Here is a 25,088-nt window from a genome sequence, read left to right as displayed (position 1 = left end):
CAACTTTTCTTTTTAAATTCATTTCCTTGAGTAATGATTTCAGAAAAACTTACACATATTGTCAACAGATAAAATAATATGGATTTGGGCAGCTTGAATCAAAGGAGAGCTTTGAACAGTGCATGGAGGGAGCCAATCTGTTGTTACATCTGACTAATCATTATGGGACTCAATGACCTCTGCACCTTCCCATCTCAGATGATAAACGTACAGGCTTGAATATGAGACTGTTCACATTCCTGATTGCTGCCCACAGCAACTTAATAAGAGAATCAGTGTTAATTGCTGTACGGAACCCACAACTATTTCAAGAGGAAGTCCCATCTTAGAGAGTTGTTGGCCAATTGGATAACCAGCAGCATGGCCATTTCAGTAATCCCAGCTAGGTGCTCCTGCAGCCCATGGCGTGCGGTGTTTGATGAAGGCAGCTGATTGTCACCTTCTCCAGTGCAGCTGAAGGAGGGCACGCCATACTGGCCAACCAGTGAGGTCCACACACCATGAATGAATAAAAAGGAAGTATCAAACAATTTATTGATTAACCGATTTATTGTCACATATACCAGAGTACAGTGAAAAGCTTTGTTTACAAGCAATACAGGCAGATCATAGTAAGCAAGGATGTACAGATCAGAGGTTGTAAACAGACTTAGACAGAGGCATACAGGTTTCCTTGCTTTCTCCTAGCAAATGCAGTGTGCAATGTTAGCAAGATCAGCATTACTTGAGGTTAAAGAGTACATTCAGCAGTCTGATAATGGCTGGAAAGCTGTTCCTGAACCAGCTGGTGCATGTGTCCAGGCTGCTGTATCTTCTACCTGACAGAAGAGGTTGCAGAAGATCATTACTTGGTTGCGATGGATCATTGATGATTTTGGCAGTGAGCCGTGCAAATGGAGTCCATGGGTGGAAGGTTGGCATCTGGTCTGGACTGTGCAGACCACCTTCTGTAGCTACTTACAGTCCTGGGCAGAGCAGTTGCCACACCAGGCCATTATGCACCCAGACAATATGCTTTCAATGGTGCATCTATAGAAAATGGTGAAAGACCTTGTGGACATGCCAAATTTCCTGAGCCGCCTGAGGAAGAGGAGCCCTTGTTGCGTCTTCTTGACTATGTGGGAAGTCCAGGGCAGGTTGTCAGTTATCTTCTCCCCTAGGAACTGAACGCTCTTCACCCTCTCAACTTCAGTTGTGTTGATCTAGATGGGGACAAGTTCATTTTTTTTTTCTAAAGTGAATGATCAGTTCTTTAGTTTGGCCAACATTAAAGGGAGAGAGGTTGTTTGTATTCTTATCGTTCTCACATCATCAAGGCCTCTATTTCCCTCCTGTATTTTGATTCATCATTGTTAGATATCCGTTCGAATACAGTGGTGTCGTCAGTGAACTTGTAGATGGCGTTCATTCAGAATTTAGCAACACAGTTGTGTGTGTACAGTATGGGGCTTGGTACACATCCTTGGGCGCCTCCAGTGTTGAGCAGCATTGTGGAGGAGGTGCAGATTCCTGTCTTCGCTGATTGTGGTCTATGGATCAGGAAGCTGAGAATTCAGTTGCAGAGGTTCATGCCGAGACCCAGGTCACAGAGTTTTGAGCTCAGTCTGGATGAGATAATGGTATTGAAGGCAGAGCTGTAGTCAATGAGCAGGAATCTGACGTCGGTGTCCTTGTTGTCTACATGAGCCAGGGATGCGTGCAGGGCTAGGGATATGGCAACTGCTGTGGATCTGTTATGTCAGTAGGCAGATCATAGGGAATTGATGCAAGCCGGGAGACTGCAATTGATGTGGATAATCAACTCCAAAGCACTTCATGATTATTGAGGTCAGAGCCACTGGGCGGTAGTCATTAAAGCACATTGCTTGTGCTTTCTTAGGTGCCACCTCGCAGGGCTACTGGCAAAACTGATTGGGCGAGCTGACCTTTGTAGGAAGTGAGGAAGTTGCACAGTTCTTATCAAATTTCTCAGGGACCAGTCAATTGTGATGCAGTCGAGAACAATGGTGCCAATTATGTCATCTCTGAGCCTGGGTGACATCACCCTCTTCATCATTAGCCAAGGATCCCATGTTAATTGCGCCCGCCTGACATTTGAGCAGGCCTGGCTGCCTGGACCACTCCACAACAGGCTGCATTTATATCCACTTGATGTTTCTCCCTGTACTAGGAAAGTAAAATGGATTGTTAGACCATGGTTATTTATAAAATTACCATGAACACATTAGCTAAAATCTGCATAAATTCTATATTGAATAAAATAAAAACATCAAATTCCAAAGTTTTAAACATTGGGATAACAGGTAAATCAGCAAAAATTAAGAAATTCTGTTGTCATTGAAATATGTTTCCCAAAACATTGAAAATGATGCTTGAGGCCTAATTTGTTTCCTCAATGCTACATATACTCCAATTTATGTTGAAATCATTTATCTTATTTTTCGCTGAGGAGCACCTAAGAATGTCAGAGGAATCTTTGAAATGTTCAGAATATTGTAAGCACAGGTGTGATAATCTTGCATTTACCCTTCCAGCTTGCTACTGCTTGAATCTGCCTGCAGCCCAAGAGTTCAATTGCTCCACTCTTCTATTGTGGACATTTTAAATGCCAGTGGCTTAGTAACAGATTGAAAGTTTTACAACACTTTTGTACTAAATTGAACATTACAACAATTTAAAACTCTCCAATTGGAAGCATTAGTTCGTCCTCTATGAGAATTACAAGTTACCTTTTTATAAGTGTTGAATTCTTCACTTTGGTCATACAACGGACATCTCTCAAATCTTCAATCCAAAGTTGTCTGCAATTGTCTTTTGCAACAATCACATATAAATGAAGAGGCATTTCCTGTGCATTTTACTGTGCAATATGGTAGAAATGTGAGAATTAAAATTTCAAGGTCTGATAGTAAAGAATTAAGGTTATTGGAAGTCATCAGGCATGAAGTTGTTGATATTAATTCTTAAATGAATAAAACTGTCAGTGCAAAAATTGCACAGTTTTCTGTTTTAAAACTTTATTTTTTTTAAAATTTGTGTAAATTTATTCACTTGTAGTCTACGCCGTTATTATTTTCCTTCTGGACATGCTTTTTGTTGACAAAACGCAATTTGTGCACTTTCATTAGTAAAAGTTTGAAAGTTTTATTTCCTGTGTAATCCCTTACAGCAGGTTTTCAATCAGCCTCAAATGTAAAAGTCACTGCAACTAATGTCCAAATCAAATGCCATTCACTCATCCACGTTTTTCACAATAAACACAGAATATTTTTGGTTAATACTAATACTTTATTAACAAATTATTTTCTATTTCAGCAAACCTTTTTACATCACGTTTAAAGATTTTGACCTGAGCTATCAGTTTCATTTGCAGTAGTGATTTTTGTGATCACTGAAGATACATACAAGGTTGGGAAAGCTTTTATTGACATTACTGTACATGGAAACATCATTTTCTTTGTCACAATTTACATTTGGCTAAACTACTCAACAGTCTGCAATAAAGCTGCAGGCTTTAACAGCTAGAATGTACAAAATGACTCCCTAGCTTTGTTGTGCTGTGAACATTTACGTTTAAGTCTGTCGAGGTTGGAATGAAACAAAATGCAGAGAAGCTAAAACAAAAAAAAGTAAAGTTAATCTCCTAAAGACTTTCCTTTGAAGCATATGACATTGCATGACTGTACTGTAAACTTTATGTCCAAATAGCGAGAAATAAAGAAAGGGCAAAGTTTAATTCATATAAATCATACAGATGAATTGAGAGAAAACATTAAAACTTCATTCTGAAGCCATGATGAAATGGCTTCATCATTCATCTGGAATCCATTTAAACTTGTTTAAAATACAGTTGAAGAGAAAGAATGCAAAAACTTAAAGCTGAACAACCAGTATAGGTATTAAAATCTTTCTTGTACTTTTGTTTTACTCAGTGCAACAATTCAGGTGAATGGAAATATCAGGCTGCATTTAATGCCACACACTGTGCTGAGACCCATAGGATAGGCAGAGGTACTCCAGTCTCCATACGGTAGGAGAAACATCTCTGATGAACTTGGAGGGCGGACAGGGCAAATGCAAGATTCCCTCAGCTGCCGGTGATCGAATGTCATTAATAAGCCAATTAACACCCATTATGGGGGAGCTCACTGCATTATAGTGATGCATTGCTGATTTATTGGGATGCATGAGTTTCCTTTCATTTGAGGGTCACTCAGCAAACACTATTGGGTGTGCTGGTGGTCTCCCAAGGAGGTTCATCCTTTCTCTGGGGAGCATGGTGGCTCAGTGGTCAGCTCTGCTGCCTCACAGCGCCAGGGATCCAAGTTTGATTCCACCCTTGGGTGCTTGGCTGCTTTGCATATTCTCCCTGTGACTTCGTGAGTTTCCTTCAAGTGTTCCAGTTCCCTCCCACAGTCCAAAGATATGCAAGTTATATGGATTATCATGCTAAATGACCCCGTAGTGACCAGGTTATGTGGGTTAGGCATGGTAAATGTGGGGTTAGTGGGAGTGTGTGGAGGGCTGGGTGTGGGTCAGATGCTCTCTGGATGGTTGATACAGGCTCACTGGACCAAATGATCTCTTTCTGCACTGTAGGGATTCCATGATTATTCTGTACCTGTTTGGTGGACTATGCCAGCCCCATGTCTCAGGAGCTCCATCCCATGACATTTCTCTCACTCTCACTAACCTTTGGTTTAAGGTTTACCGACTCTCCTGAATCTCCGATGGATGCAGTGGCACTAGTTAGCACTCATCTCCACCTGCACCAGCAGGAATGAATAATTGCCAGCATTTGATTTGGTGGGCAGGACCTCCAACGTTAGGGACTTTCATTTCAGGGGAATGCCAAACAGCAGCCCATTAAGTGCCTGAAGAGGAGTTAATTTCATTGGGCCTGACTCAAAGAACTGATAAGTTTCCCTTTCTACCCTACCCACCCTCAACTCAAGCCAGTGGGCAAAACCCCAGTCGGTTCCACAAAATCCAATTAATTCAGACTAACTCAAACTATTTCAGCTCTGACAAACAGAATTAAGCACAATTGGAATTTGGTCACCTATGAAGTGAAAACTGTAATAATGATGATCCTTTATAAAACAATGTACAAGAAGGTGTGTGGCATTTATATTGCCTATACATTTTAATACCCTGCTTTGTCTGCAGTTGAAAATAAATATACAATGAACTCCTTGAAGACGGTCACACACCTTCCCGAACATGATATACTAGGATGCTTAAAAAGTAAACCGATTCGTCTGCTATTCCATTCCTTCTGACACTTGTAAATCATATTGGACATACTATTACATCAGAGATATACAGCACAAAGCTACAAATTCACAAGACACCATTTAAAAGTTTATAGTTGGGTAAATAGAAAGCAGCAAGCTTGCTGAACTGTGCTGACAGTTAATGAAGACAATTGTCACAGTGTACCATTTTCTTTTGTTTTATCCTACAGAGAGAAATTAAATGTACATAAAGGACTTGAGTTTAATGCCCTGACACACATTTACAGACTATTCACAAGACATGGAAACATTACATGAAAATACTGTGTAAAAAGGCTGATTGTTATGGGTAGTTTGCAGACTCTATACATTTCTACAGCACAAAAAAACTACTCATAATATCCGTATAATAGATTTTTCTATGGAAGGATTGCTTTACTTTTTGCTGAATAAAAATGCAGCTATTCAAAGTCCACGTGGGTTACTGCAAAAGCAAGTTTCGTTCCGTGTTATTTAATTTCATGATTATCACTGCATAGTTCTCTGTTTGAATTATTGCAGTATTTTATTACTTTCCTAATGTTCTCTCCTGTACACAGGCAGGTCAGTAAGGAGCAAATAGAACCGGAGTGTGCGCTGCCCGTATAGGTCCAGGAGCTGGTCGAAGGAGAGCTGGAGGAAGGGCTGCTGTTTGGAATAGAGTGGCTGCTGGGCTGGAGCGCAAAGCAAATGGTGAATTCACTGCAGCAGCAGCAGCTGCTGCTGCAGCGAATGGGTTTGGTAAAAGGCGAGCAGCCAGAGGCTTAGAGAGTTCTTTCTGAAAGGCCAGTTTCACCTGTAAAAGACAACAGCACTGTGAAAATGTGTTCATGACCCAAGATTTCAAGGGTTTCCTGCATACAAAGCATTATCATCATATACTATGTTCCATCATTATAATCTTTGATAAGCCAGAAATATTTCATTTTAGTCAATTTTTAAATTCATCTGAGCATTGAAAATGGTATTATTAGGAAAAAGAAAACAAAGTAATCTGCTTTAGTTATTCACAATAGCCACAGTCTCTTTTTTACTTTCTCTACCCTGACACAGATGGATATTAGATGTAAGAAAAGTAAAATCTAATTTGGCTGGTGCCGATTCATATTAAAACTGAATTCCCCGAGGATGGGCATGGAAATCCACCATTAATTTATTGTGCGCCACCACAGATAAATAGGATCAAAATGTGACAATACATAGAAATGATAACACAATGAACTCAGTGCTTCTATGAAAGTAATTTTCCAAGTTCAGCAGCAGTTATGCAATTTTGCTTAATCAGCAATTATAGAAATATTAACAATAATAAATCTCTCGCTCTAAAGTCAAGTGAACACGCAAACGTTTTTGCTTTCTTCGACTAAATGCTATGCTTCTTATTTGATGACTAGACCAACATTCAATAATTCAGCAAATTGATAATGGATCAAAATATGGTCAGGATTACAGCAACATTAGAGTTACAATAAGAATTTTAATGGTGCTTTCAGCTCATTATACATATTTCTTAAGATTGGAAGAAATGCACAATAACTAGCTTTCATTGTTTTAATCTGTTGCAGAGTGAAAATTAATGCTTATTGTATCTGAGCCCACTTAAAGACAAAAGCCTTGTTCCACGTTGGAAGATGATAATATATTCCAGAGTGTTCTATTAACTGAGGTACTAAATACATGTATTAAAATAAAATCTTAGTTTCATAATTCCACTGAATATTGATCTTCAATCAGTAAGGGTCCTGAAACGTGCACAATACTTTATCACGATGCTTTACAGTCTCAAAATTAATTGCCTGAGAAATCCAAACAGGTACAGTTGCTTCTTAGGAGCACAAAAGCTGACATTTCTGGCTTAGACCCTTCATCAGAGAGGGAGCTGGGGAGAGGGTTCTGAAATAAATAGGGAGAGAGGGGGAGGTGGACCGAAGATGGATAGAGGAGAAGATAGGTGGACAGGAGAGTATAGGTGGGGAGGTGGGGAGGGGATAGGTCAGTCCATGGAGGACGGACTGGTCCAGGAGGCGGGATGAGGTTAGTAGATAGGAAATGGAGGTGCGCCTTGAGGTGGGAGGAGGGGATAGGTGAGAGGAAGAACAGGTTAGGGAGGCAGGGACGAGCTGGGCTTCAAAATCTCCCCTTCTCCCACTGCATCCCAAAACCAGCCCAGCTCGTCCCCGCCTGGTTACCACTGCTGCCTCAAAGTGCTAGGGGCCCAGGTTCGATTTCAGCCTTGGAGATTGTCTGAGTGCAGGTTGCATGTTCTGCCCATGCCTGTACAGGTTTCATCCGGGTTTTCCGGTTTCTTCTCACAATCCAAGTATGTGCAGGTTAGGTGGATTGGCCATGCTAAATTACCCATAGTATCCAGAGATGTGCAGGCTGGGTGGATTAGCTATGGGAAATATGAGGTTATGGAGTAAAGTGGCCAACTGGGTCTGGGTGGGATACTGTTCAGAGGATCAGTGCAGACTTAGTGGGCTGAATGGCCTCTTTCCACAAGTAGGAATTCTATGATTCAAATATGCATACATTGTCAATGCTCCACTGTTTGTCGAGCCCAAGACCTATCCATGATCATTAAAAAATTAAAGTTCCCAAAGTCAAGTTTACTGAACATGTCTGGTTCGACAATTATGAATGGCAAAGCAAAAATGTAGCGAATGCTGGAAATCAGAAATCAACACAAAGTGCTGAAGATACTCAACAAGTCTGACAGCATCTGTGATGGGAGAAACAAGTTTAATGTTTCAAGCTGAGTATGACCCTTAACAATTCTGGTCATTAGGCAAATCGGATTTGAAATGTTAGTTCTATTTTTCTCTTCAGAGTTGCTGCCAGAACTAAAATCATTCATGATGTACTGCAAATCTGCCGGAATCAAGTGTTGATTAGAGACAGTGATAATGGGAACTGCAGATGCTGAAGAATCCAAGATAACAAAGTGTGGGGCTGGATGAACACAGCAGGCCCAGCAGCATCTCAGGAGCACAAAAGCTGACATTTCGGGCCTAGACCCTTCATCAGAGAGGCTGATGAAGAGTCTAGGCCCGAAACGTCAGCTTTTGTGCTCCTGAGATGCTGTGTTCATCCAGCCCCACCTTTTGTTATCTTTGATTAGAAACAATTTACTTTCTTCCATTGTTCTAGTGTTAAGTAGGCCAGTTTGAGAATACCTAGACACTGATTACCTTCCTTTTGAACCAGGAAGAATAGCTGACTGATTACTCAAATCACAGGTTGTCTATCACCGAACATATAGTAGGTATGAAAAGCTCTTCACTGTTGCATAAGGTAATGGTTCTGTCATGGTTTATGTTGGAGACTGTATTAGACTTTGCACAATGTGATAATGTCATACACAGCCCTGGGTGGTGAATAAGGATTTCCACTCTAGATCACATCTGACATCTCATTGATTCCTGTCATAGAGTCAGACAGCATGGGATCAGACCCTTCAGTCCATCCAGTCCACGCTAACCATAATCCCAAACTAAACTAGACTCACCTGCCTGCACTTGGCCTATATCCTTCCAAATATTTCTTATTCATCTACTTATCCAAATTTTTTTTAAGCCTTGTAACTGTACCCACATCCATCACTTTGTCTAGAGATTCATTACGCATACACCATTCTCTATGTAAAAATGTTGCCCTTATGTATTTTTTAAATTTCTTTCCTCTCACTTTAAAAATATGCCCCCTAGTCTTGAAATCCCCCACACTAGGCAACAGACATCTGCCATTCGCCTTGTCTATTCCCCTCATAATTTTACAAACGTCTTTAAGGCCACGCTCAACTTCATATGCTCCAGTGTAAATTGTCCCAGCTTATCCAGCCTCTCCTAACAAAACAAACCCTCTATTCCTGCTATACCCTGGTAAATATTTTCTCAACCCTCTGCAGCTTAATAATGTCTTTCCCATAACAGGGCAACCAGAACTGGTCACAGTACTGCAGAAGAAACCTCACCAATGTCCTGTACAACCTTAACATGATGTTCCAAATTGTTTACTCAAAGATCTGAGCAATGAAGGTAAGTGTGCTAAACACCTTCTTAACCAGTGTGTATACATGTGACACAAACTTTATAGAATTATGTACCTGAAACCCCATTTCTGAAGAAAGGTCTAGGCTCGAAATGTCAGCTTTCCTGCTCCTATGATGCTGCTTGGCCTGTTGTGTTCATCCATCTCTACACCTTGTTATCTCAGATTCTCCAGCATCAGCAGTTCCTACTATCTCTGTACCTGAACTCCTAGGTCTGTCTGTTATATAAATGATTTTGTTGAAAACATAGAAGGCATGGTTTGCAGATGACACCAAAATTGGTCATATAGTGGACAGTGAAGAATGTTATCCAAGATTGTAAAGAGACCTTGATAAATTGGGCCAATGGGCTGATGATTAGCAGATGGCGTTTAATTTAGATAAATGCGAGGTATTGCATTTTGGTAAAACAAACAAGGGCAGGACTATACAATTAAACATAGGGCCTTGAATAGTGTTGTAGTACACAGTCTGAGTCATTGTGTTGAACTAGACAATATGATCTGTACTTATTGCTGTAATGCAATGAACCAAATTGTATTTTTAAGACAAGTGTCTCTTCTCGTTAAGACTCACCAGCAGTTTATCGTCCCACAGCTAACTAAATAGGTCATTAGATATACAGTCAAAATGAAAGCAGGATTGATGAAACCACTCTCCTCCAATCACAAAACTGTTATTGGTTAACACTGAAACATTTGACATGATGATCAGAAGTGGGGATCATTGCATACACACAATCATGAAATCACAACATCGTGGAAACAGGCCATTCAGCCCATCAAATCCACACTGACTCTGCAAAGTGCATGCCTACCCAGATCCACCCCCCCTCCCCTTTCCCCGTAAACCTGTATCTCCCATGGTCAATTCAGCTAACCTGCACATCTTCAGAGGAAACCAGAGCACCCAGAGGAAGCCCATGCAGACATGAGGAGAATGTGCAAACTCCACACAGACAGTCAGCCAATGGTGTAATCAGAATTTAAAGCAAACATCAAGCTTAAGGAAAAAACATATGATTGAGCAAAGATGAGCAGGTCTTATGATTGGTCAGAATATAAAGAATGGCAGGGAGTGACTGAAAGGTTAATCAGGATGAAGAAATTAGAGTATGAGAGGAAGCTAGCTAGAAATGTGAAAATAGGAAGCAAGAGCTTCTTTAGGTACTTAAAAAGAAGAATATTAAGTAGTGTGTCAGTCCTCTAGACAGTTAGAATGGGAGTTAATATAGACAATAAGGAAATGATAAATGAAATGAATAAATATTTTGCTTCTGTAGCTGTGAATCAGGTGGAAGGGAAAGAGGAACTCAGTGAAAATGTAATCACCAGTGAAGTGATACTAAGCAAACTGATAGACATGCAGGTTGATAAGTCTCCATGGCCAAATGGACTTCATTCTAGGGTCTTAAAGGTGCTAGCTGATCAGGTGGTAGATATATTCGTATTAATTTCTCAAAATTCTCTAGATTCAAGACAGCTTTCAGCAGACTGAAATGGAGCAAATATAAGCCCTTGATTCAAGAAGGAGGAAATTATTAAACAGGAAACTTTAGGCCAGTTAGTTTGCATCTTTATGAAGAAGATGTTAGAATCAATCATTAGAGAAGCTGTGCATTTCGAAAAAACTTGAGGTATTCAGGAAGGATCTGAATCGTTTTGTTTCTCCTTATTTAAGGAAAGAGGTAAATACATTGGTGGTGGTCAGAGGAAGTTTTCCTGGAATAGATACTAGAATTAGTGGGTTGTTTCATCAGGATAGGTTTGACACTTTGGACTTGTTTTGACAGGTGTTTAGAAGAGTGAGAGGTGATTTGATTGGAATGTATCATATCCTGAATGCTCATGACAAGGTGGACATGGAAAGAGGTAGGTAAAACGAACAAAGGCAAGAATGATATTGAAGCTGTTGAAGGATTTTCATCGAGAAATCCTGTGTAGACAATCCATCCAAGCATGATCTTAGCATCACAGATGCCAGTCTTCAGCCAATTTAAATCACTGAATGGCCATAAAAATTGGATACAGCAATGCTAATTGATACTGGTGCAATCCAGGCTATGGTACTGAAGAGATGATGGGAACTGCAGATGCTGGAGAATTCCAAGATAATAAAATGTGAGGCTGGATGAAGACAGCAGGCCAAGCAGCATCTCAGGAGCACAAAAGCTGATGTTTCGGGCCTAGACCCTTCATCAGAGAGGGGGATGGGGAGAGGGAACTGGAATAAATAGGGAGAGAGGGGGAGGCGGACCGAAGATGGAGAGTAAAGAAGATAGGTGGAGAGGAGAGTATAGGTGGGGAGGTAGGGAGGGGATAGGTCAGTCCAGGGAAGACGGACAGGTCAAGGAGGTGGGATGAGGAATTCCTCTACATTGGGGAAACCAAGCGGAGGCTTGGGGACCGCTTTGCAGAACACCTCCGCTCAGTTCGCAACAAACAACTGCACCTCCCAGTCGCAAACCATTTCCACTCCCCCTCCCATTCTCTAGATGACATGTCCATCATGGGCCTCCTGCACTGCCACAATGATGCCACCCGAAGGTTGCAGGAACAGCAACTCATATTCCGCCTGGGAACCCTGCAGCCATATGGTATCAATGTGGACTTCACCAGTTTCAAAATCTCCCCTTCCCCTACTGCATCCCTAAACCAGCCCAGTTCGTCCCCTCCCCCCACTGCACCACACAACCAGCCCAGCTCTTCCCCCCCACCCACTGCATCCCAAAACCAGTCCAACCTGTCTCTGCCTCCCTAACCGGTTCTTCCTCTCACCCATCCCTTCCTCCCACCCCAAGCCGCACCCCCATCTACCTACTAACCTCATCCCACCTCCTTGACCTGTCCGTCTTCCCTGGGCTGACCTATCCCCTCCCTACCTCCCCACCTATACTCTCTCCACCTATCTTCTTTACTCTCCATCTTCGGTCCGCCTCCCCCTCTCTCCCTATTTATTCCAGTTCCCTCTCCCCATCCCTCTCTCTGATGAAGGGTCTAGGCCCGAAACGTCAGCTTTTGTGTTCCTGAGATGCTGCTTGGCCTGCTGTGTTCATCCAGCCTCACATTTTATTATCTATGGTACTGAAGACTTGTTTTCCAAAATGAGCCAAGTAAATTGTTTCAGACCAGCAACAACACAGGCATCTGCTCAACAAAGTGAACATTTACCAGTTGTATCGTGCTATAAAATGTATGACAGCTCCAAACAGCAAACCATTGTGTGACTAGTTTATTCTCAATCTTGGGAAAAGCATTGAATGCGTCGTCAATAATACCATCAAGTGGCAATTTTACTCTTAAATAATCTGCTCATTTTGAGTTTCACAAGGACCACTTGACTCCAGAACTCATGAAAGTGATATTCAAACATGCACATAAAAGTTGAATTCTAGAGGTGACCCTGGGTATTATGGTAGCATTTGATCAAATGTGGCATCAAGACATTTTTAGGAAAAAGAAGTTAAACCATTGGGAATTGAGGAAAAACATTTGACTGGTTAGAGTAATAGCATAAAGGAAGATGTTAGTGATGGTTGGAGGCCAATCTTTTAAACCCAGACATCGCTGCATGAGTTCCTCAGGGAAGTGACCTAGACCATCATGTTTAACTGTTTCATCAATGTCATTCTCCCCATCATAAGTTCAGAAATGAGGATGTTCACTAATGGTTACCCACATTTCTGTACCATTCACAGTTCTTCAAATACTTTTGCAGGTCATGCCCACATATAGCAACATCTAGACAATTTTCAGACAAGTAACATTTAAGTTGGACAAATGAGAGACAATGACCATCTCTAACAAGAAAGTGTCTAACTATCTCTGTTTGATATTTATTGGCATTGCCAAATGCTACCAGCACTCACATCAACTTCCTAGAACAAGGCACCAGCCAAAAACTGGACATAAATACTGCAGAGATAGTGGGAACTACAGATGCTAGAGAATCTGAGATAACAAGGTGTAGAGCTAGATGAACACAGCAGGCCAAGCAGCATCAGAGGAGCAGGAAAGCTGACGTTTTGGGCCTAGACCCTTCTTGTACAGGGTGCACTGCAACAACGCACCTAGGTTTCTTTGACAGCACCTTCCAAATCCTTTGCCATTTAGATCACCATGCAGGTGATAGTTTTCCAATGTGCAAGTCAAAATCCTGGAACTGCTTCCCTAATGACGTGCGGGTATACCTACAGGCACATGTACTGCAGGCGATTCAAGGAGGTAGCTCATCACCACCTTCTCAAGGGCAGCTAAGGATGGATAATAAATGCTGTCCCAGTGAACAATGCCCACATCCCATGAACAAATGAAGAAAAAAGCTCCGACCCAAGGCATACATCATCCTGAATTGGATATTCACATATCAAAGTTACTTCAGCATCGCTGGATCAAAATCCTATAACAATTTAATAGCATTCTAAATGCACTATCACCACATAGATTATAGAAATATCTTCCCAATGTACTTCGAGGATGGGCAATAAGTGTTGATCAAGGCCCATATTATCTGCAAGGAATTGGTGCATCCACCAGTTGGGTTTTGTGCTTAAGGACCTGCTGATTTTTCCCAAGTATAGCTGGCCCTTAAAGAGACAATCTTCTGAATGGAAGCCTTATGTATCATTAGCTATGTCATAGATATTTCCTATATAATGTTGTAAGAACTTATGCAGGAAAATTTGCAACTTATCTTGATATTTCAGATATCTCAGTCTACTGCTTTGCATCAGGTTTGTTCATTGCCACTTCCTTCAACCCCAGGCCATCATGTGAGGGATTTGGCAAAGATGCGTGTTATTGAGTCTTCCCTTTGAGAATACTGAACCATTTCTCCTTTTTGCCACAAATCCACAATATAGCCTGATTTTAGATCTTGCTTCTGAACTAAAGGAAACATGGAAGCCCTTCTGTTGAAATTTAGTAGCTACAAATAAAGGAAAAATAAATTATGCAAAATTTTGTCAGAATCGGATAATATTGGCAAAAGATGAGAAAGCCACAGAGATGTTACTCCCTTCCCAGGATAGTTTGCAGGATGAGCTTAGCACGAACTAAATGTCTTATGTACTAACATGTATTCACATTGGGATGCGTGTTCTTTCTGTCTTGGAATTGGTTCCTATTAACTCCCCTCTTGCGACATTCAAACTAGATGAGCATGGCTATATTCTCTCCCTTTATCCTATTTATTTGCACAAAGTAGTGAATACATTTTAGTGGATCCTCAAGTGAATTTGCCAACAACATAATATTGACTGTATGAGGAAAAGAAGCACTAGGGTTCCTTCAGAAGGGTCTAGAACAGACCTACATCATCGAAAGTAGAAAATATCTTTATGATATTTTCCAGCATAATATTGATTAAAAGCATAAAATTTGATTGGTAGAAGTGAGTGATCATGCCTTACTCTTCTTCTAGTTAAATTATATTCAGGTCTGATGAAGAGTCACTGGACTCAAAATGTTAACCCTACTTTCTCTCCACAGATGCTGCCAGACCTGATGAGTTTTGTCAGCAATTTCTGCTTTTGAGATCTCCAGCATCCACAGTTCTTTGTTTTAGTTTAGAGTTATTTTCAGTGTCAGTGAAATCTAAAAGTTGGGTTTGTACTCCCAGAGTTTCTCCCATGACTTTCTTTCCCATGTCAAATGAGAATCTAAAGCAGAAAAAAGGCATACCACTGATTTCACACAATTATCAACATGTATTCTGCTACCAGCTCTGTAATAAACAGTTATTGAGCACTTTTCTTATTTAATGTTTATTGTAATATGATCGGGAGCATCTCCCTGTCTACATTGTGCAATCCATGAGCATTTAATTATCATTACCTAGTTATGGATATTTGTATAATTTCCTGAGCTTACCGCATTTATGCATGCGCTTACCGCAAGTGCATTGTTACCCCTTTGAAGCTTGTTGTACGGACTGTATTTGGGTTTTGGAGGCTTCCCTGCAGCTCTATCCTTGTGTCTTCTGCTGCTTATGTGCTGTTTTGAAATAAGCAGTCAAAAAAAAAATACAGAGAAAATCGATGATGTTTTATGGCACAGAAGAACACAAAATTTATTGCATTTGAAAGATTTATCCATCATCTTTTTAACATTAACCTGTTTGAGTTGTGTTTCTGAATTGACATGCACGTCACAGATTTCACAGTGAAACGTTTTATTCTGCAGGCCGGTAGTGACACCTTTGTTGATGGAAGTTTTCCCTTTGACGCCTGGTCTGGGGAATGCTTTAATTGGACCCCCGCCATTTCGGGCTTCCAGCATTGTTTTGTGCTTCGATCCTGTTGAAGTAAATTGTAAAACATCATTAAAACAAAAGGCATTTGGGTAGAGATAGAAACTGATATCTAGGTTGGCAATATTTGACAAACTCTAAATGTGCATCTCTGATATTGCACATTATGAAAAAAATTAAGCTGGTTAAAAGAAGTTTTATCTAGTTTACAGCTTGATGTTCATCAGAACAGAAAGTGTCATGGAGCTCAGGTTGGTTTGTGAAAGTTACCCATATTGCAGCTAGTAATGAGAAAAGGGTGGGTGATGTGCACACTAATTTCCAGACCAACATATGCAAGGTGCCCACATTAAAATCTTGGGGGATTTTGGAATTGTGGACATAGATGGAGAATACAGCATGGGAGAATCATTGGTTACAAGAGGGCAGGAAGCAAGACGGGATGTGATAGAGGATAACACATTGACAATTATAGAGAGACAGAAATGAACTGGGGCAGATAACACACTGATGAGTGTGAAGGGCAATATTATTGATATTTGCTCCAATCTTATTGCTATGAGTTATATTCAAGAATTGAGAAGTGGATATGTAACTGAAATTTAAGTGAAAGTTTGAAGAACCTCACAAACAAAAAAGGGATAATTGCTGGTGGGAATGTGAGGGTGGATTGAGATATCAAGAGTAAAGATAAGGGTAATGGCAGCACTTCTGAAGAACTGGGTCACTAATAGGTAGTGGTAGCTTTCATGAAGATGATGAATTTGATGAAACAACGTTTGAAACAACATTAGACCTTGCAGGAGTAAGGCGCGTGGCAAGCAGCAGACTAGCAGATACAGAGCCATTTGTGAAGATGAGCAATTATGCAATTTCCTTGTACTCAGAATCAGAAATGGTTTTAGATCGGAGCAGTAGTCAAAATGTTATGTGAAAAATGAATCCACATTCTCATGGATAATCTTAGAACAGGAAGAGGATTTTCCAATTAAGTTTGAGACATCTGAGCTGGTCAAGACAAGTATTATGATGGGGCCAATCAGCTGCAAGCCTGCAATCCTAAGATTACTACTGGCACTTTATTATTTGAATGGCTAGTTTTAAAAATATGTTGGAGAAAGATTTTATCTGCTTTCTACTCGCAGGGAAATTAATATTCTCCTTAAGAAAAACACACCCAAGACCTTTATACAATTGCAACACCTTTTCTCTGAATACCCATTTTTTGTTCTCTGGTTTCCCAGTGAAATGAGAATGGTGCCAATTAAGACTTGTCCCAAGAGGAACAAGTGATATGCCTTGTGACTAGGCCCACTTTAGATTAATGGAGCTGATAGGAAAAACAGCAAGGTAATGGTGAATCCAAAAATGTAACTGCCTTTTTTTGTTTGATTTGAAGATTCTTCATTGCTAGTGCTCATATTTCCCCATTGATTGTGAAACAGGAGTAAAGAATTTTCTCTGGGGAGTGCAGCTGAGGGTAGGAAAACAGAAAGTATTCAATTCCCTATTTCAGAAACTGTGATCGTCTCCAAAAGATGTTCTGCACATTAAATCATTGTATAAATTATTTAATAAAAACCACAGTATTAAATAAAAGGAGACAGAAAAATCCCACACGAACCACAAAAGTCTTTAATGCAGATTTAAAACTGTGCAAAGAGTGAGGGTTTTCCTTCTATAATGAACCATTCTTCAAAGACAATTAATGCATGAGCAATGGCTGACGATTCGTAATATTAATGAAATTCATGACATGGTAAGAGTACTTGCTGGTGACAAACAGATCTCTTACCAAATCGTTGAGCCGTTTGCATATATTTTACTTATCAAATAGAAAGAAATTATTAATTACAATGTAATTCACTGTAGTTTGATAATTAAACAGCTGAAGACCTTATTACATATCCAAATCACAGTGAATACTGTTAAAGTTGGGTAATGTAATTTAGCAGGGTTGAAACTAATTGATCAGCTAGTTCGTTATGTATCTCTAGTTCAAAGATCTATTTTTAATTCAATCTTAGATCCTTTCAATAATTTTCTTGGGTTGGATCCTAGGCATTCCCAGTTAACTGTTTTAAGTCTACACAACACATTTGTCATTTTTAATAATGGCAACAGATTTGAAAAACTTTTTTTATTAGTTTGCATACTGTGAAAATAATTAATTAATAGATTAGAACCTGTTGTTCATTGTAATAACAGCAAAACAATAATTACAGCAACACAGGGGCCCCACAGACTCACTGAATTTTTAAGTAATTCTTAGATGTAACGTGGGTGCAGTTGCTAAGAGCTGGATTTATTGCCCATTCCTAGTTGCCTTTGAACCACCTAGGCTATTTTAGAAGCTAATTAAGAGTCAACAACATTGCTGTGGGTCTGGATTAGGTAAGGATAGCAGAATTCTTTCCCTAAAGAACATTAGTGATCCAGCTGATGTCTTTGACACAATTGACAGTGGTCAGATTGTCATGATGTCATAATTTCAAATTCCAGTTATTTTAACTGAATTAAAATTTTACCATTTACCATCGTAGGATTTGAACTATGGTGGGCTTCACTGAGGGCCACCACTCTCCAGGTACATCTTGGGATGTAATTGAGAAATTCTGAAGTATTTCATTGCCAGTTACAAGGTAGAAGCCAGGAGCGTGATGGAATACTCCCCACTTTCCTGGATGAGAGCAGATCCAAAAACACTGAGGAAGCCTGACACCATCGAGGATAAAGCAGCCACTTGATTGGCAGTGCGTGCACTCTCTCTACTCAGTAACAGCAATGCACACTATTCACAAATGGTACTGCAGAAACTCAACAAGGCTCCATAGCACTTTCCAAACCCATGACCACTAGAACGACAAGGGCAACAGATACATGGGAACACTACAACCTGCAAGTTCCCCTTCAAGCCAAGTAACCATCCTGATCTGGAAGCATATCGCAGTTCCAACACTGCCACTGGGTCAAGATATTGGAACTCCCTCCGGAATGGCATTGGAGAATGGTTGTTCAAGAAGACAGCTCACCACCACCCTCGCAGCCAGGAATGAGCAATAAATGCTGACCCAGCCAGTGATGCCCACGTCCCATGAATGAATTAAAAAAGTAATCATTGTTTTTTTGTCAGAAATTTCAATTGCTAAATTACTCAGGTTAAGGCCCCATAATGAGCTCTTGTTGACGAGAACAGAATAGCAGAATATTCCCCTGCCATTTGGTCATTTGATCTGTGTTCAACAGATTAGGCAGACAGGATCTCCATTCAATCTTTCAGCTAAAAAAAACTATTATATGTTTACATTCTGGTGAACAACTAGGAACTAATTATGATGAGAATGCATATCTTGAGTTCCATCTTTATTGCTGCTTGCAGTCAAGTATAAGTGGCCGGGACGTTGAATGCCTTCAAGGCAGAGATCGATAAATTCTTGATCTCAGAAGGAATCAAGGGCTATGAGGAGAGTGCAGGGAAGTGGAGTTGAAATGCCCATCAGCCCTGATTTAACTGGCGGAGAGGACTTGATGGGCCGAATGGCCTTACTTCCACTCCTATGTCTTATGGTCTTATTATATGTACCAGCTGCATGGAGGCAGAAAGAAATCTACTCACTGAAACTTTGTCAGTGTAATTGTTTTCCAACTTTTGGGAACCAGAAGGCAAAACAAACGTGCATTATTTAATGGTTTGATTGATCTGTGTTTGATTATCTTATTCTGGTAACTGACCCAACACCTCATATTCACCATGGACGTCCAGTCCCTGTACACCTGCATTCCGCATGGAGATGGCCTCAAGGCCCTCCGCTTCTTCCTGTCCCGCAGGCCCGACCAGTCCCCCTCCACCGACACTCTCATCCACCTAGCTGAACTCGTCCTCACACTCAACAACTTCTCTTTTGACTCCTCCCACTTCCTACAGACTAAGGGGGTGGCCATGGGCACCCGCATGGGCCCCAGCTATGCCTGCCTCTTTGTAGGTTACGTGGAACAGTCCCTCTTCCGCACCTACACAGGCCCCAAACCCCACCTCTTCCTCCGGTACATTGATGACAGTATCGGCGCCGCCTCTTGCTCCCCAGAGGAGCTCGAACAGTTCATCCACTTCACCAACACCTTCCACCCCAACCTTCAGTTCACCTGGGCCATCTCCAGCACATCCCTCACCTTCCTGGACCTCTCAGTCTCCATCTCAGGCAACCAGCTTGTAACTGATGTTAATTTCAAGCCCACCGACTCCCACAGCTACCTAGAATACACCTCCTCCCACCTACCCTCCTGCAAAAATTCCATCCCCTATTCCCAATTCCTCCGCCTCCGCCGCATCTGCTTCCACAATAAGACATTCCACTCCCGCACATCCCAGATGTCCAAGTTCTTTAAGGACCGCAACTTTCCCCCCACAGTGATCGAGAACGCCCTCGACCGTGTCTCCCGTATTTCCCGCAACACATCCCTCACACCCTGCCCCCGCCACAACCGCCCTAAGAGGATCCCCCTCGTTCTCACATACCACCCTACCAACCTCCGGATACAACGCATCATCCTCCGACACTTCCGCCATTTACTATCCGACCCCACCACCCAAGACGTTTTTCCATCCCCACCCCTGTCTGCTTTTCGGAGAGACCACTCTCTCCGTGACTCCCTTGTTCGCTCCACACTGCCCTCCAACCCCACCACACCCGGCACCTTCCCCTGCAACCGCAGGAAATGCTACACTTGCCCCCACACCTCCTCCCTCACCCCTATCTCAGGCCCCAAGATGACATTCCACATTAAGCAGAGGTTCACCTGCACATCTGCCAATGTGACATACTGCATCCACTGTACCCGGTGCGGCTTCCTCCACATTGGGGAAACCAAGCGGAGGCTTGGGGACCGCTTTGCAGAACACCTCCGCTCAGTTCGCAACAAACAACTGCACCTCCCAGTCGCAAACCATTTCCACTCCCCCTCCCATTCTCTAGATGACATGTCCATCATGGGCCTCCTGCACTGCCACAATGATGCCACCCAACGGTTGCAGGAACAGCAACTCATATTCCGCCTGGGAACCCTGCAGCCATATGGTATCAATGTGGACTTCACCAGTTTCAAAATCTCCCCTTCCCCTACTGCATCCCTAAACCAGCCCAGTTCGTTCCCTCCCCCCACTGCACCACACAACCAGCCCAGCTCTTCCCCCCCACCCATTGCATCCCAAAACCAGTCCAACCTGTCTCTGCCTCCCTAACCGGTTCTTCCTCTCACCCATCCCTTCCTCCCACCCCAAGCCGCACCCCCATCTACCTACTAACCTCATCCCACCTCCTTGACCTGTCCGTCTTCCCTGGACTGACCTATCCCCTCCCTACCTCCCCACCTATACTCTCCCCACCTATCTTCTTTACTCTCCATCTTCGGTCCGCCTCCCCCTCTCTCCCTATTTATTCCAGTTCCCTCTCCCCATTCCACTCTCTGATGAAGGGTCTAGGCCCGAAACGTCAGCTTTTGTGCTCCTGAGATGCTGCTTGGCCTGCTGTGTTCATCCAGCCTCACATTTTACTATCACTGATCTACATATAGTCCACTTAATTGCATAATCCTATGGGTGGAGCTAGAGAGCTAAGTAAACACAGAAGATTGCCAAAACATCCAAAAATCTGAGCTGAGACCATAGCTGTGTTGTTGTAAATCCTGAGAGTTCTGAGATATTTTAAAATATTATAAATCAGCTTGTTGTAGATTAGAAGTAGCACTGTATTTCATTGAGATAAATCAAATTTCTAAGTTATACAGCAATGTTGAACAGATAATAAGTCCGACTTTCTAAAGTAAAGTGCATCCTCAGCATTCTCTACCCTTAGAAAGGTCAGAGAAAAATGTCATCGGGCCACAAATGAGGAGGCAAATGCTTCCTCTGAAAACAAAGTGTGGGTATTGATGCATCAAAATGCACCTCCATATGCAGCTTAAAGTTCATCTCCATGTACTTATCCAGGTCCGCTTAAATGCATTTACTGGATGTGAGTTTGCTCGCTGAGCTGGAAGGTTAGTTTTCAGACGTTTCGTCACCATTCTAGGTAACATCATCAGTGAGCCTCCGACGAAGCGCTGGTGTTATGTCCCGCTCTCTATTTATATGTTTAGGTTTCCTTCCTATAAATAGAAAGCGGGACATAACACCAGCACTTCATCGGAGGCTCACTGATGATGTTACCTAGAATGATGACGAAACGTCTGAAAACTAACCTTCCAGCTCAGCGAGCAAACTCACATCCAGCATCAACCTGAGCTACAAATCTTCTCAAAACTCGCTAAATGTATTTACATTAGTCGCTTCAACTACTCCTTGTTGAACAAGTTCCACATTCCAAACATTCTTTGGACAAAGGACTTTTCTCGAATTCTGCATTAGATCTATTAGTGACTATTATTGTATATTTCTCCCCACCCCAAGCAACAAATCAATATGTCTTATCTAAGACAAATCTACTACATTTTTTCAGAATCTTGAAGATCTCTCTCAGGTATTGTCTTCTTTTTTCTAGAGGAAAGACACTATATTATTCAATCTTTCCTAACAGGTATAGCATCTCAATTTTGCTTTCAGCTCTTGTACCATCTTCTGTGACTTTATATTCTTTCTATAGTATGGAGACTAGCACTGTGCACAATAGACCAAGTGTGTTCTAACTAAGCATCAACACATAAGAACGTAACTTCTCTACTTTTCTGTTGATCTGTCGAGGGTTATACCCAAGTACTTGGTATACTTTTCTTTAAAATTAACCATAAGGTTTAATAAAGCCAGTTGCAATTTTTGTGTCTATACCCCAAGGCCCCTTTGCTCCTTTAACCAATTGGATCACATATTATTCAACGAGTATATTTCTTGCCAAAATGCACCACATCATATCTATCCGCATTAAAATTAATTTGCCCATTACATACCATTCTGCAACTGTATTAATGACATTTCTGCCACAACTGTATCTCTTCATTCTTTGTGACCTTTATATGCTAAGCATACTGCTCAAGGTGATTTTGGCAATCTTACAGCAGGTTCAATAAGATTAGCCGCTCTCCTCTACATTTGTAATAATGCATCATGCCTTAAAGTAAACCAACTAGTTGAAATACTTGAGAGTTACAATTAAATCTCAATTCAATCACTTAGGCTTCCATGCATTTGTAAAGTACCTTCTCAGTAAGACAGTCCAGTGCTCATCCTCTCAGGCAGATGCACATATCCTGTTTTTAGCCATAAAATACCTTTATAATAAGTTATAAGATTGTACCCCAAAACATCCAAAGGCTGTTCATTCACTACTAACTGCAGTTTGAAGTATAAATTACCTGAGTTTACTTGTTCCGACAGAAGTGAAGTCCTAATTAATGTGCTTGTATAGATCCTCACCTGCCAGTTTCACAAAGTAAGGAATCCCCATCGTTCTGCCCAAAGTTTTCAACCTTCTAATTTTTCTCGGGCTTGATTCTGCCAGAAATCTGACTGGGAACTACGCAATGCCTAAACTTAATTTAAAAAATGCACCACTTTCAAATGTTACATTCCAAATTTGAATTCAATAAAAAAAATTGGAATTAAGAAACTACCTTAATGGCAACAATGTAACCACTTTCCAATGTTACATTACAATGTGGTTACATTGTTGCCATTAAGGTAGTTTCTTAATTCCAAATTTTTTTTTAATTGAATTCAAATTTTACCATCTGCAACAATGGGATTCTAATGTATACCCGCAGAACACTTAAGTTATTAAACTATGAGCATAGCCAAGGTAAATGGAATGAAACATTTACACTTTAAGGAGGAATCAATCACCAAGAGCATAAATTTTAAGGGGCAGGAAGGTTAGGCAGGATGTGAGGAGAACTTTTTTTCAGCTGCAAGATGGTGAGAATCTGGAACTCACAGCCTGCAAGGGTGGGTGAGGCAGAAATCCTCACAACATTTAAGAAGTACTTAGACTTACAATGCCAAGCCCGACAGGCTATGGGCCAAGTGCTGCAAAATGGGATTAGAACACTTAGGTGGCTGTTTTTGACCAGTTCAGACTTGATGGGCTGAAGGGGTGTTTTTTGTACCATAGACCTCTATCACTCTTACATAAGCCTTAGGTTTTAGATCACGAGTCCAGCGCAATGTCACTGTCTCCTCCTCAGATCAGGATATAGAGGTAAATGGAAGATTTAGAGCTCTGATTGACTGTTTAGATACATTGTAATAAGGTAATGCTGAGAACTGAATAAGGGCAGGCCATCTAAATATTATAGTATAGTGTGAAACGATTTAAAATTTATCCCGAAGGTCAGAGCCATCAACATGGGTTTCTCAATAAACCCATTGTCTGAAGATAAATACAAATTCTGTTAAAGAAAATGTTTTACATAATATGCTACTTTCAGATTAGTTGTAATGATAAACTGAGAAATATTATGCACGCGTCATGGTGCCTCCACGTTGAGATGCAGAGATTAAAGAATTGGAGCATGGATCTTCCCACCTTTCCTGTGACACTTATTCCTCTTAATTGAGGCTTAACACTGAAATTAGCCTTGCCAAGATTCTTCATAAGTTACTTAATGCTACAATTAGCAAATATTACAATGGTCATCCTGTGACTTACAGGAATTAAACTATATTGGAAAGAATAGGAAAAAAGTGAATGTTTTAGATTAAATTCCCTACAGTGTGGAAACAGGCCCTTCGGCCCAACCAGTCCACACTGCCCCTTGAAGCATCCCACCCAGACCCATCCCCCTATAACCCACACACCCCTGAACACTACGGGCAATTTAGCATGGCCAATCCACCTAGCCTGCGTATCTTTGGACTGTGGGAGGAAACCAGAGCACCCGGATGAAACCCACGTGGACACGGGGAGAATGTGCAAACTCCACACAGATGGTCACCCAAGGCTGGAATCAAACCTGAGTCCCTGGCGCTGTGAGGCTGCAGTGCTAACCACTGAGCCACTGTGCCGCCAGTTTTAGATTAATGATATAACAAAGAAGAAGATGATGGCCACTGATATGATACAATACATGATTTTGTATGCACAATGACAGTTGTGGTAGTCCAAATATCCTTGCTTACACGGCATTGAAGAAAATGATCATCAAGCATGTGGACTAACATGTGACTGCAAGTTCAACCACTTTTTCGACAGTATTTTATTCAGTTGAAATGACTTCATAAAAGTTATGCTTAAGGCAGATAGCTGATAGGACAACAACAATATGCCTGTCAATTCTATCCTCTGCTGTTCTTAATCGTTTGTTCAATTCAGTGAAGGGCATGGGCTATGTTTTGATTTTCTAATCAAAGTACTTTTGTTTCATAAACTGGTATTTTTATTCCAAGATTAAATGGAAGGTCTAAGGAAAATAATATGATATTTCAGACGTTTAAAGAATATTTTATGATCATAATGTCAACACACGCATTACTTTTCTGAATTAGAAACAGAAATTGCTGGAGAAAGTGAGCAAGTCTGGCAGCA

General features: G+C 41.2%; 1 protein-coding gene across 10 annotated transcripts in view; it reads right to left on the bottom strand.

Annotated features, from left to right (window-relative positions):
- Positions 1-3,267: 3,267 nt before the first annotated feature.
- LOC125463177 (zinc finger protein 385D-like) overlaps positions 3,268-25,088 on the bottom strand; it is an 850,093-nt gene continuing 828,272 nt past the window's right edge. For 9 of the 10 annotated variants that reach the window (XM_059654439.1, XM_059654442.1, XM_048554065.2 and 6 more), the window contains 3 exons: positions 15,441-15,622; positions 15,198-15,320; positions 3,268-6,072 (listed from right to left, as the gene is read on the bottom strand). In XM_059654439.1, coding sequence (XP_059510422.1) covers positions 5,842-6,072; positions 15,198-15,320; positions 15,441-15,622 — 536 coding nt within the window. In that variant the 3' untranslated portion in view covers positions 3,268-5,841. The remainder of the gene's footprint in view (positions 6,073-15,197; positions 15,321-15,440; positions 15,623-25,088) is intronic. The other variant, XM_048554056.2, reaches the window with a different exon arrangement.

Source organism: Stegostoma tigrinum, chromosome 2 (assembly GCF_030684315.1).
Source record: "Stegostoma tigrinum isolate sSteTig4 chromosome 2, sSteTig4.hap1, whole genome shotgun sequence".
Classification (NCBI taxonomy): domain Eukaryota; kingdom Metazoa; phylum Chordata; class Chondrichthyes; order Orectolobiformes; family Stegostomatidae; genus Stegostoma; species Stegostoma tigrinum.
The sequence above is the reverse complement of the archived record's forward strand: the minus strand, read 5'-3'. Positions and strand labels throughout refer to the sequence as shown.